The sequence below is a fragment of the Trichosurus vulpecula genome, chromosome 5, assembly GCF_011100635.1.
Source record: "Trichosurus vulpecula isolate mTriVul1 chromosome 5, mTriVul1.pri, whole genome shotgun sequence".
NCBI classification, from domain to species: Eukaryota; Metazoa; Chordata; class Mammalia; order Diprotodontia; family Phalangeridae; genus Trichosurus; species Trichosurus vulpecula.
In genome coordinates, this window is record NC_050577.1 from 182,697,431 (window position 1) to 182,709,999 (window position 12,569).

General features: G+C 36.1%; 1 protein-coding gene across 4 annotated transcripts in view; it reads left to right on the forward strand.

Annotated features, from left to right (window-relative positions):
* ABCC9 (ATP binding cassette subfamily C member 9) overlaps positions 1-12,569 on the forward strand; it is a 199,270-nt gene that overhangs the window by 44,846 nt on the left and 141,855 nt on the right. For all 4 annotated transcript variants that reach the window (XM_036759015.1, XM_036759014.1, XM_036759018.1 and 1 more), the window contains exons 8-11: positions 886-1,038; positions 1,477-1,632; positions 5,801-5,935; positions 7,776-7,938. In XM_036759015.1, coding sequence (XP_036614910.1) covers positions 886-1,038; positions 1,477-1,632; positions 5,801-5,935; positions 7,776-7,938 — 607 coding nt within the window. The remainder of the gene's footprint in view (positions 1-885; positions 1,039-1,476; positions 1,633-5,800; positions 5,936-7,775; positions 7,939-12,569) is intronic.

Consider the following 12,569-nt stretch of genomic DNA (forward strand, 5'->3'; position numbering starts at 1 on the left):
ACATGTCTGCTATGAGCAAGGCACTGTGTATACAAAAACAAAATGGCAAATAGCCCCTACCTTAAATAGCTCACATTCTACTAGGAGATACAACATACAAATAATTAATTTTATTTATATTAAATTATATTTATAGTATTATATTGCTTATATTAAATTATGCTTATTTTATTTTTATTAAATATTATACAAATAATGTATTTTAATATAATTTGATGAAAGAGAAAACACTATAATTAGGATGATCAGGAAAGGCTTCCCTTGGCACTTGAGATAAATCTCGAAGGAAGCCTAGAAGGGGCAAAGAGACAGAGGTGATGAGGGGACTGCATTCCAGGTGTGTATAAAAGCATAGATGCAAGAGATGAGGCCAACTTAGGGAGTAGCAAGTAGGCCAACTTAATTGAATTACAGAGTGTGTGAAGTGAAGGATAATGAAATAGGCCTGAAAAGGCAAATTGGATCCATGCTATGAGGGGTCTTCAAGGAGATGACCATGTTGAAGAGTTTTTATTTTTTTCTAGAGGTACTGAGGACAAGAAGGTTCTTAAGTAGAGGAGTGACATGGTCACACCTAGGTTTTGGGAAGATTATCATGGCAGTTGTGTGGAGAATCATGGAATACTTGTATTTATAAGATCGTTATGCAATTTTAAAGAAGAGACAGTCAAAACAAATTCAAAGGATCTTAGATTTAGTGCTGGCAAGTGCCTTAGTGGCCTTTGGAAGTAAAGCATAATTTATATTTACTTTTTTGATGACATATCTTATATCTTTTTTTACATTTAAGGTAGCTCTTCCTCTAAATAATTTTATAGTTATCATACCAGGTACTACACCAGGTGTGTTAGCTTTTCTAATTTTTTTTCTTTCTTTAATGGCAAGCTTTCAGGTTCACTTACCTCAAAGCAATTCCTTGAAAATGCTTATGTGTTAGCTGTTCTTCTATTCCTGGCCCTGATTCTACAAAGAACATTTTTACAGGCCTCCTACTACGTCACCATAGAAACTGGTATTAATCTTCGTGGAGCTTTGCTGGTAAATATGTGCTTTAGTATATTTATGTCTTCAAAATATATCCAGATAGGATAATATCCACAATTTTGTCTTTTTTCTTTCAATTAACTAGGTTATATCAACAATACTTCCAGGGAAGTGTAAAGACGATAAATTATAGAAATGTATGTTGTTTTGTACTCTTCATCACAATTCATCTTATGCCAAGAAATTATGACTTTGAATTTTTGGGTACATCATGTTTCAACTCATAAAATATATTAAGATCAAAATTATATGAGTTCTATTTGATAGACGTCATGGAAAAAATGAATAAAACATAGATTTTTCAGTCCACATAACAAGTTAAAAAAGAGATTTTTTTAATCCTATGAATCTCTTGATTTAGCCTCCCCATTTAATAATGAAGTAATCTTTATTAAAACTATAATTTTAATGTGTTTTGTTTCTTTTTTGTAGGCTATGATATACAATAAGATCCTGAGGCTTTCTACATCCAATTTGTCTATGGGTGAGATGACTCTGGGACAAATCAATAACTTGGTCGCCATAGAAACTAATCAGCTCATGTGGTTCTTGTTCCTGTGTCCTAATCTATGGGCCATGCCTGTTCAGGTAGAGCATCAAAGTAAGGTTTTAATTTATTTAAAAAAAAGGAAAGAAGTGGAAAGTCAGTTAGCTTACTAAGAGCTTTTCAGGAAATTGTCAAAAGAAACCCTTTGCTTTAGTGTCAATTTTCCATACTGAAAAGAGAAGCTGTGGAGGAAAGATGAAATGACTGAGGAAACAAAGGTTCAGTCTTCTGAGCATATTGATTTATTAAGCAATGCGTGGCAATTGCCCAAAAAACTAGCACCAGACTGTCTCAGCTTAGGCCTAGACCCCAAATACAGGGGGAATTCAGACTCTTGTATATTAAAAACAATTAACCAAATAAGATCAATTAATTAAAAGGAAACAATACAACAATAGATTATCTGATTTCTAATTGAAAGAAAGATTAGGGCCTTTCTAAGTTGAGAACAAACAGGTGCAACTCCCTGAAATCAGAAAGGAGGTGTCCCACTCCCCCAGAGTGTTTGTAAACAAAGAAACGTGGAAACAATAATTGGTTGATCAGTATGGGGCCAGTTTTCTGATAAAATGTATGAGTTTCTTGAGATGTTTAATTGTGGGGAAATTCCTTGCATCCATTTTAGGATCTGCCTGGGTTTCTGGTCAGTATAAGTTAGGTCCTTGGTTAAGGGTCTCTCAGTAGCAGGTAGAGGTGGTCCAGCTTTCCAGCCACTCAGAGCTAGGTTCAAATAATGCAATAGGGTTTTCTCCTAATTCCCACAATTGAGTAAAGTTTTCTCATGTGATAGAAATTGGACTAGACCCATAACTGAATAGAAAGGGAACTGAGCTAGCTCCAGAATCAGACCACAAGATAAAGTCAGTGTGGTTCACTTAATTCCCATAATAAACCACTTCCAAAAAAAAATAAAAATAAACCACTTCCAGTCCTAATCCCCTCAATCCCCTCAGAATACAAATATAATCTTAAGTATGTATAACAATAATGCTACTTGCCACTACTGTGGCTGTGTAAAGCCAATTACACTAGCACACAGGAGGGCTACTAGCATGTGTTCTTTGATCTGCTTTTCTAAGGAAAGCAACTTTAAGGGATCTACAATCTCACTTTAATTAAACATGCATTTATCATTCACTTAGTTTAGGGGAAAAAGTCAGCACCCTGAACTTTAGAGCAAATACAAACAGAAATTATGAACAGAAAAAATATAAACAGAGCAAATAACACAAATCAACAGACAGGCTTCTAGCTGTCTGACCAAAGCTATACATACATAGTTACCAGAGACAGACGCACCAACATCTGGGTTTTCAAAGCTGGGGGGCTCCTTAACGGCTACCCAGAGTCTCCATACCAACACTCTTCCAATGAGTGAGCCCCAAACAAAATGTTGGCCTCAGAGTATATACATCCTTTTTCAGGGCCAGAGGGCTTCACACCTCTTCAAGGCTTCACACCTTTTGTGACCCAATTAGCAAAAGGGTGTGGGCCTTCCTACAAACAAAGGCAAGACTCAATCAAAGGCACTTGATTGCCTTGGTGCTAAGAAGCACCCCAAAAGAAAAAACAGTAAGAAGTCCCACTTTGCTGGCCCTTACAGTATGTAAGCCTTCCTGTGTCTTAATCCAGTGCCTCATTTTGACCTGGTCATGACACAGGTCTATTGAATACTGTGGCAATGGAGAAAAATTTTGATGGGCCCTACTTAGAAGTAATATTTAAAGTATAATCCTGGTGACTCTGTGTCTGCCATCTGAAGAATCACTCAGTTAAGTTTGAAAAAAGTTATCCCCAAGCTTTCCACACTCTACAGAATTAACCTTCAAATACATCTTTGGGCAAAGACCCTCCATCCACTGGTTAACCAGTAGGTGCTACCTTTTTTGGACATCTAGATGACTTATTAACTGTTCTAGCTCCAGCTTAGGTACTCTTAGCCAACTACCACAAATGCCAGTTTTTATCAGGAATTTTTTTGAAGGGAAGGCCTATTACTTGGTAGAGATTTTAGAGGTAGGAGAGAATCTAAAATGGCAATCCCTTAACTTAAAGCAGACAGTATTTTCTGTGGTTGTTTAAGAAATAGGATCCTAACTGGTGTTTTTCAGTAATTTTTTTTCAACATCGTTTTTTGCACCAGATTTATTCTAGACACTTGATGGGTTAGGACAGTCTCCAGAAGTTTGTACTATCACGTGAGCCAAGAGCCTTTTCTCATACTAGCAGCTCTGCCTTCTTTTCTAGTCAATGTGTCTTCAGTGCAGCCAGGTTTTTATTTTTGGCCGTGTTTTCTCTAATTACTTGTGTGTGGGCATATGGGAGCAAAAGGGCTGTCTTTGCTCTCTCCTGCCTTCTAAACTTCAAACTTTCTTTTTCTAAGCCTTATTTGGCTTCTAAAGTTCTTCCAGTCCCCAGGTGAAAGGCACAGGGTGACTTTTAAATCCACTGTTTCCCATTTGCACAACCAGCTTTGGAGTCCACTTTTTTTCTTTGATAAGTGTTTTAGAATTTTCAACCAACCAGGGATCTCTAAACCTTGAGGTAAGATTTTTTTAAAAATAAAGTAATTAAAACCAGGGTTGGGGGAGTCATATTTATCAAATAAATGATGTAATATGATTGGGAATTCCAAAATTCCAAATAAAGAAGTTTTACTTAAAAAAATTTTTTTGGCAAAATCATTTCTCAAAGACCATCTTTCAAATCATAGAGGAATTTCAGTATGTGTCAGTGGCTACTAAGAAATAGATCCTTGAAATATTGAAGTAGGAAACATTTAAGAAAACCTAGCTTATTTAAAACAATTTGATCTAGAAATTGGGAATTGTAAAAATACAACTTGAGTTGAGAGTACCAGGATTTTTGTCTTGCCTCTGTCAACTATGTAAACTTCAGTAAATCACTTATTTTGTTTGGGCCTCATTTTTCTCATCTGTCAAATAAGGAGGCTCTCTCAGGTCACTTTTAATCCTGTCCATGGGTTCCTAAAAATCTTGACAACCAGAGAGCTGATACACAATATTTGTGTATCAAAAGAGTCTTCACATCAAAAAATATTAACTATTAGTTTCTGTTATTTCTATTAATGCACAAAGGATTCATAGTTTCATCAACATGGGTATTCCCTTTGCTAATACAGATAGAAACTCTTCTACAGCTTTGTAAGTAGTCTTTGGGAATTCTTGTGACCAAAAAAGTCATTGCCCAGAAGCCATCTGCTGATAATTCTCTAAACCTAACTAGGTTGGTCCTCAGCATATATACATACATACACACACACACATAGATACATACACATACTTGTATATATGTATTTTTAAAACTATTTACTTGGCTTTACATCCATTTATAATCTATTCCTCCCACTGAACAAACCTAAAGGAAAACTTTTATCGCAGACATGTATAGCACAAGTAAGTAAATGCTTATGTTAGCCATGCTTAAAAATGTATGTTTCTCTTTGTATTTGGGGTTTATCACATCTCACACAGAAGCTGAGTGGCATGTTTCATCTTTAGTCTTCTCTTTTCAAAAATCTTTTTAAAGTTTTTCCCCCCGGAACACCTCCTACTTTACAATTCTACTTCGGGATCGCACTGGTTGTTGTAAATGTATAACAAACTTTCTCCAACTATAGATCATGTTTTCCAAGGAAATGTTAAGAGTCCCTGAGACCATTATTTTAGAACCCCAAGCAATTGTTTGTTAGTGATAGGTGCTGCCAAACATTGGCTGGAACTGACTTCTTCCCCTTTTGTTAAGTATTGATTCATCACTTATATTCTGGTCCTGTAAGCTTTTAATATCTACTGTGATCCAGATAGAGAGAATACTGGTGAGGACGTCCAGTCCTTCAGTGGGTAATAGCACCTTCAAGGGAAAAAAAATGTAACTTTAAAATTCCCCCTCCCCTTTGGAGACTGATATAGGTCAAGTTAGGAAATTGGACATCCTCAGCAGCCTCATGAGGTAAAATTGTATGGCATAGCAGAGTGGTAGAACGTCAATTCTTTGATCTACATTTCCCCAGATAAATCATAATAATCTCGTTTGTTGAAAAAGTTGGTTTTCTAATGGACAATGATTTACCTGATTCTTTTTGCTTACTTGCTGTATAGTTGAAGAGTACTAAGTTTTCCATTAAAAAGAATTCCTCTATGAGTTTTCTCTCTGTTTCTTCCTCTTTACATGTGTTTTTCTCCTTAGATCATAATGGGAGTGATTCTGCTCTATAACTTACTTGGATTAAGTGCGCTTGTCGGTGCAGCTGTCATAGTGTTACTCGCGCCAATTCAGTACTTCATAGCTACAAAGTTGGCTGAGGCTCAGAAGAGCACTCTGGTAAGTTCCATCATTTGGCTTCTCTATTAGGAAAATCCTGTGCTGCTATTTATTTTCAAATATAGAAAATTGATACATATCATTTGGGATGTCTTGGAAGGATATTGCTCATCTTGATTCTTAAATTTTTATATTATAGGCAGAAAACATGAATTTTTCATGTTCCAAAGATCATTTGAAAGAAGGAATTAGAAATCCAAGACTTGAAGCTCTTAGCTTCCCAAACCCCATGTGAACAGATTTTGATATTATTAATTACCCTGAAGTTATAAGACTTTGAACCCCATTCTAAAATACTTTGCCTAAGGAATTAAAATTAGCATAGCACACTTAGAGCCATTTGATGAATGGGGCGCAAAAAATATATATATATCAAGGGATGAGAAAAGGATCAGTTTTCATGCTTCTGAAAACTAAATTTCCCAAGAGGAGAATCACAACATGTGATGAGATATGGAACTTAAGTGAAAGATTTCAGCGGCAGCTGTTTTGGTTAAATATGCTCCTGGTTAGCTTAGCAAGGAAAGAGAAAAAAATCCTTGACCTTCTTTGGCTGTACTGTTCCATGGAAACATTTCTTATTTGAGTATGAATTGGCCCATTTTGAAGGAATATTTGAGAATTATGAAATTGTTGACAGCAATTTAGAAATAAAGTTTGATTAAATATGGGCAAGTGATATCCATAAATCTGTAACATTTAGCATGGTTTTTACTGCTGGAAGAATTGTTTCCCGTGATCAATTTTCCAACTAGTCTGTTGCATATATATCTTGTACTTCTTTCCTTGTTATCCCTTGCATCTCTGTGACTACTGATGGAAATGTCATGTGATTAAATTATGCCTTTACAACACATTTACACTACTTCTTGTATGGCAGGAGGGACCCTAGGATAGCTGTATCATAGTTGAAGTCAACACACTCAAAACATAGATCACAAGCCCTTTTCAATGCATTTACTTTTGTTAATCAGCCAGGGGACGAAATTATTTCAAAGCAAAGTGTTCCATGATATAATAATATAACAGCAATAAAAATATATTATAAACCTAGGACATACTTTGCCAATAGTACACACTTCATTAGTGGAAGATGTGGACACACAGTGGGATCACATATGGGAGCACAGGTCTAAGGACCACATGTGGCCATGGCACTAGTGTGGAGAGGCAACTCATGCCTCTAATGGCTCAGAGCCACGAATACCTTTAAATGATATCATCATGCTGCTTTCTCTGTTCCAGTCTGTAGGTGAGCCAGCCGTTGTCTCTTCTGATATGGTATCCTGAGGTCTGTGTCTAATCTCCTCACCCCCTTCCCTACGTGGCATAGTGTTGTCTAGGAGTCTTCCACCCCTCTCCTCACATCCCCCAGGAATATGTTATAAAGTTAATTTGAAGGCATTTTTCTTACTTCTTACATGGCATGTTTTGTACTATTTCCCCTTAGTCCAAATTTTGCTATTTATGGCTCTGAAAAAAAGTAAATCACATGCCTCAACAAGATAGGACAAATGTACTTCCTCTTTATGACTCTGTATTTTCTAGTAGACTTGTTATAGGAATGTTAGTGTTCCATCGAAGAATCAAAAGATGCAGAAATTTTTTGAGGTATAGGGTATTTTAGAAATCATGTCATCCAACACTTGGTTTTACAGATAAGGAAACTGACCTGCAGAAACAAGAAGTGCCTGTTCCTATGTCACACAGCTGATTGATGGACAGAGCCAGAATAGAATATGTCTTCTACTTTTCAGTCTAGAGTTCTCTTTAATACACATCACTACCTTGTTCTTTCATTTAAACTCTCCTCACATTTTCTTGTTTCATTGTTTTGCAGGATTATTCTACTGAAAGGCTGAAGAAAACAAATGAGATACTAAAAGGCATCAAGCTTTTAAAGTTGTATGCCTGGGAGCACATATTTTGCAAAAGTGTAGAGGAAACAAGAATGAAGGAGCTGACCAGTCTCAAAACCTTTGCACTTTATACATCACTTTCCAGTAAGTTCATATGATTAAGAGTTGGAGAAAACATTAGAGGTGATCTCCTCTGTCTCCCTTGTTTTACAGCTGAGGAAACGAAGTCTCAGGGTGATGAAGTGATTACTTAAGGTTACATAGGTATTAAGTAGCAAAATCTGGAATTGAACATCGGTCTGTTTGACCCAGGCCTCCATCCACTATCAGTCTGCCTCTTGTTGCCAGGATAGTGTTAAAGGTGACTAACAATTGTTTGTGTTCTATTTGGTTTAAATTTGTGGTTCTGAAATTTTTGAGATATGTATGAAGGAATGGTAAGTCATAATGTTCAGTGAGACATTTAAGCCACTACAGAAAGACTTAATTTTTAGTAAATATGTTCTAATTGATTTTCTAATTTTTTAATATTTTATCATTATAGTGATCCCAAATCAACTCTTTAGTACTTCCATGTGTATTCTTTTACTTTTTAAATTATGCAAAGAAATTTTAAGTACCAAATCTTTTTACTTTTTCCCACTTCATCATGTTGCCTTTTAAAAAAATTTTGTTTCGAAATCAAAAGAAACTGACCCCAAATATTTCTCGGTCACTTTCCCTGTACCATAGGATATTGCAAGTTCAGAAAATGCCAACTAATTTGTTCATTTAAAACCTACTTAAACCAAACAAATGTGCAACAAAATTATGCCCTAGATAAAGAAGCCCAGACCAATGTCGTTTAATACTAGTGCTATTGTCATTTTAGCCAAGTCAAGAATGGTCTAGGTCTCAAAGAATATTTCAGATCAGCCTAGTTGCTGCCTAGTGAGATTTTGTTGTGGTGCTTGTTCTTTGTCAGATTGCTAAATATCACATAGAGATGATGATAAGACTTAGAGCTGGATAAAGCTTTAGAAATCTCATGAATACTGGAAACAACCAGTTAAGTGGTGAACTGGTGAATGAAGCTGATGCCTTTATTAGTAATAGCCACATTCATAACAAAGGGGCAGCAGGTAAGTGGTTTCATCTGGCTACTTCTGGAACCTTAATGAAAAGATACAATCTTGTGCTTCAATTGATTACCTCTAGGATCAAATATAAAATCCTCTGTTTGGCATTTGAAGCCCTTCACAATCTGACTCTTTCCTATGTTTTTGGACTTCCTAAATTTAATTTTGCTTCACTAAGCTATGATCCAATGACACTGACCTCTTCAATGTTCTTCTCACGTGACATTCCATCTCCCAACTTCTCCAAGCCTGGAAGGCTCTCCCTCCTCACCTCCTCCTTTTAGCTTCTGTGGCTTCCTTCAAGACTGGGTTCAAGTCTCACCTGTTGCAAGAGGCCTTCCTGGGTTTTCCCTCTTTCCCCTAGTTTCCAGTGCTCCATTATTAGTGCTCTCTTTCTGGGCTTACCTTTAATTTACCCTGAATATAGATTTATTTACATAGTTGTTTGCATGTTTCATCCCTTATTAGAGTGTGAACTCCTTGAGGACAGGAACTGTTTTTGCCTTTCATTAAATCCCCAATACTTAGCACAGTGCCTGACACACAGTAAGTACTTAATAAATGATTGTTAACTTGTCTTGATTTGACTTGAAGCAACCAGGGCTTGTCATAAGCAAAATTGTGAGGTACATTTTCAGGACCTCTGCAAATCCCCAAGCAAGTATTTATTGTTCTTTTACTATGTGTTCAGAACTAGGGGTTATGGGGTGGGAGTATAGAAGAAGCTATGACAGTATCCCTTCCCTTTCCTCAAAGAATTTATAGGCTTTTTAGATAATATTAATGAAAATGAAACAAGAATGACCAATTCAGGTAACACATTCTAAGAGTTCACATGGATGAGATAAGACTTGTACTAGTCTTTTAAGAAAGAATAGCATGCATGTACAAAAATATTCATAGCAGCTCTTTTTGTAGTGCAAACAATTGGAAATTGAGGGGATGCCCATCAGTTGGGGAATGGCTGAAAAAATTGTATATGAATGTCATGGAATACTATTGTGCTATAAGAAGTGATGAGCAGGCAGACTTCAGAAAAACCTGCAAAGACTTATATGAACTGATGCTGAGTGAAGTGAGTAGAACTAGGAGAACGTTGTACACAGTAACAGCCACAATGTTCGATGAGTAACTTTGATAGATTTATCTCCTCTTAGCAATGCAAGGATCTAAGACAACTCCAAAAGGCTAATGATGGAAAATGTTATCCACATCCAGAAAAAGAATTTTGATGTCTGAATGCAGATAGAAGCATATTATTTACTCGCTCTTTTTTCCTGTTTCTTGTGGTTTCTCCCATTGATTTTAATTTTCCTTTACAACATGACTAATGTGAAAATAGGTTCAATATGAATGTATATGTAGAGCCTATATCAAATGCCATCTTGGGGTGGGGAGAGGGGAGAGACGGGGTAAAAATTTGAAACTCAAAATCTCATGGAAGTGAATGTTGAAAACTAAAAATAAATAATTTTTTAAAAATATTTTTCTAACAAATTAAAAAAAGAAACAGCTTTAGGGTATCAATCAAAAGATTTCATTAAGAATCAAGAAAAACTAATTGCATGATTATATATGTATTTTTCAAACTGATGTACCATTTTCTATATTTTTCTATTTTTCATTTTCTGTATTTCATTTTCCATATGAATCGTTTTCTATGTTTCAGTCAATTTCTATTAGTTGATCTACATGTCAAAATTCAGTAAAATTATCTCCAAGAAACTAAGTAATTTTGTTGTGTTGGAATTCTGAATCCTTGTTGTATCGACTATTGCTTAAAATAAAAGGACCACTTGTTTAAAAAAAAAGAAAGAATATCATGTAGAAAAGCAGAAATGAAAGGGAAGACTTCACAATGACAGGTTACAGTGAGAGGAAAGGAGAGGCTACTCAAATTTAGGAAAATCACAGAAGTAGAACATTGTTTTTGGGAAAACCTGGAGCAGACTGACCTGACTAGAGGATATTAGGGAGTAGTGGTAAAGAAAATTGGTTGAGGTGGGATAAATTATGGACACATGTGAAGAGTTTAGATTTGTTGCATCAGGTTAACAAAGAAATAACATAATTTCTTTTTAATAGAGACTCCAAAAAATAGAGACTCTTTGGAAAACACTGTGCCTTAACTAAAAGAAATGAATCTAGAGGTAGGAAATCTAGGCACTGAAAAACTATTAGGCAGATATTTTGAGGCAGGTGGAACGTTCAGTGCCTCCCAAATTATATTTCATATGCACTTAATCATCTATGAGTAAACTGACTCTCATGTATCATGATCTGAGCAGTGCCAAAGGGCACTTTTCTCAAATATCTTCCCACTCTGCCCTCCCATGACACCAGCTTCTGCTTCTTACCTGGGTCAGACTGAAATACATAATTTGGAGGGGAAACGGAATATGCTAGCCCATTCTTTTAGATTCGCGTAGCAGAATTAGAGCTGTGTCTTCATGGAAAGAACAATGGATCTGGTGGCAAAAATCTTGGTTTAAATCATAATTCTGCTATTTCTTAGTGTGTCAGTTTTCTCCTCATAAAATAATGATAACAATAATTTCACTGCCTAGCTCATAGTGTCACTGCGATGAACATAGATTGTTGTCGTTCGTTCGTTCACTTGTGTCCGACTTTTCATGACCACACATGAGGTTTTTTGGTAAAGATACTGGAGTGGTTTGCCATTTCCTTCCTCCAGTGGATTAAGGCAAATAGAGGTTAAATGACTTGCCTAGGGTCACCAGCTAGGAAGTGTCTGAGGCCAGATTTGAACTCAGGTGTTCAGACCCAGTGCTGTATTCAGTGAACCATCTAGCTGCTTTCAAGGAACACATATAGAATATCCTACCAACTCTAAAAGTCCAATATGAGAAAAAGCTATTATTATCAGACTAGTGAGTAAGAATTTACATTTATATAGTGTTTTGAAGTTTGCATAAGACTTTATATGTATTTGATCCTCAGAAAAACCCTAGGAAGTAAAGTACCATAGATAGTATTATTATTCCCATTTTACAGATGAAGAAATTGAGGCTTGGAGTGAAGAAATGACTTGCCTATTTTTCACATAACTAGAAAAGACAAGATAGATACACAGGGTTTTTTTTGAAACTTTAAGTCCAGCATTATTTCCACTACGAGATCCTGCCTCTTACCCTTTGAAAGTAGAGAAGGATATTGGGTGAGTAAGTTTTTAGGGCAGGGAATGGGTTCACGTTGAAGGGAGAGAAAAGGTGAGGGGCAGGAAGTGTCTCAGGGTTGGCTCATGGGCAGCAGAGGAAAAGGAGGGCACCAAATAACTAGAGAGAAGTATCCAGATGAACTTTATCTACTTAATTATTTTGAATAGGGCAATCCCTGTGAGCTCCAGTCTGACCTGTGTGCCAGTCCATGCCAATCTATTTCTAGACTTCCTGGGAGATATAACACATATACATACATACATACATACATACATACATACATACATACACATACATGTATGTATATCTATATGTGTGTATACACATATTTACATATGTATATATGTATATTTAGTTATTAGGAACTAAATATTCCCTGAGATGATTCCACTTTATTCTCAGAAAGCATAGAAAAGTCATAGAATCTCTGGCTTTGAGGTTAGTTGTAGGAGAGTGTGTTATAGGGGGCCTAAAAAGC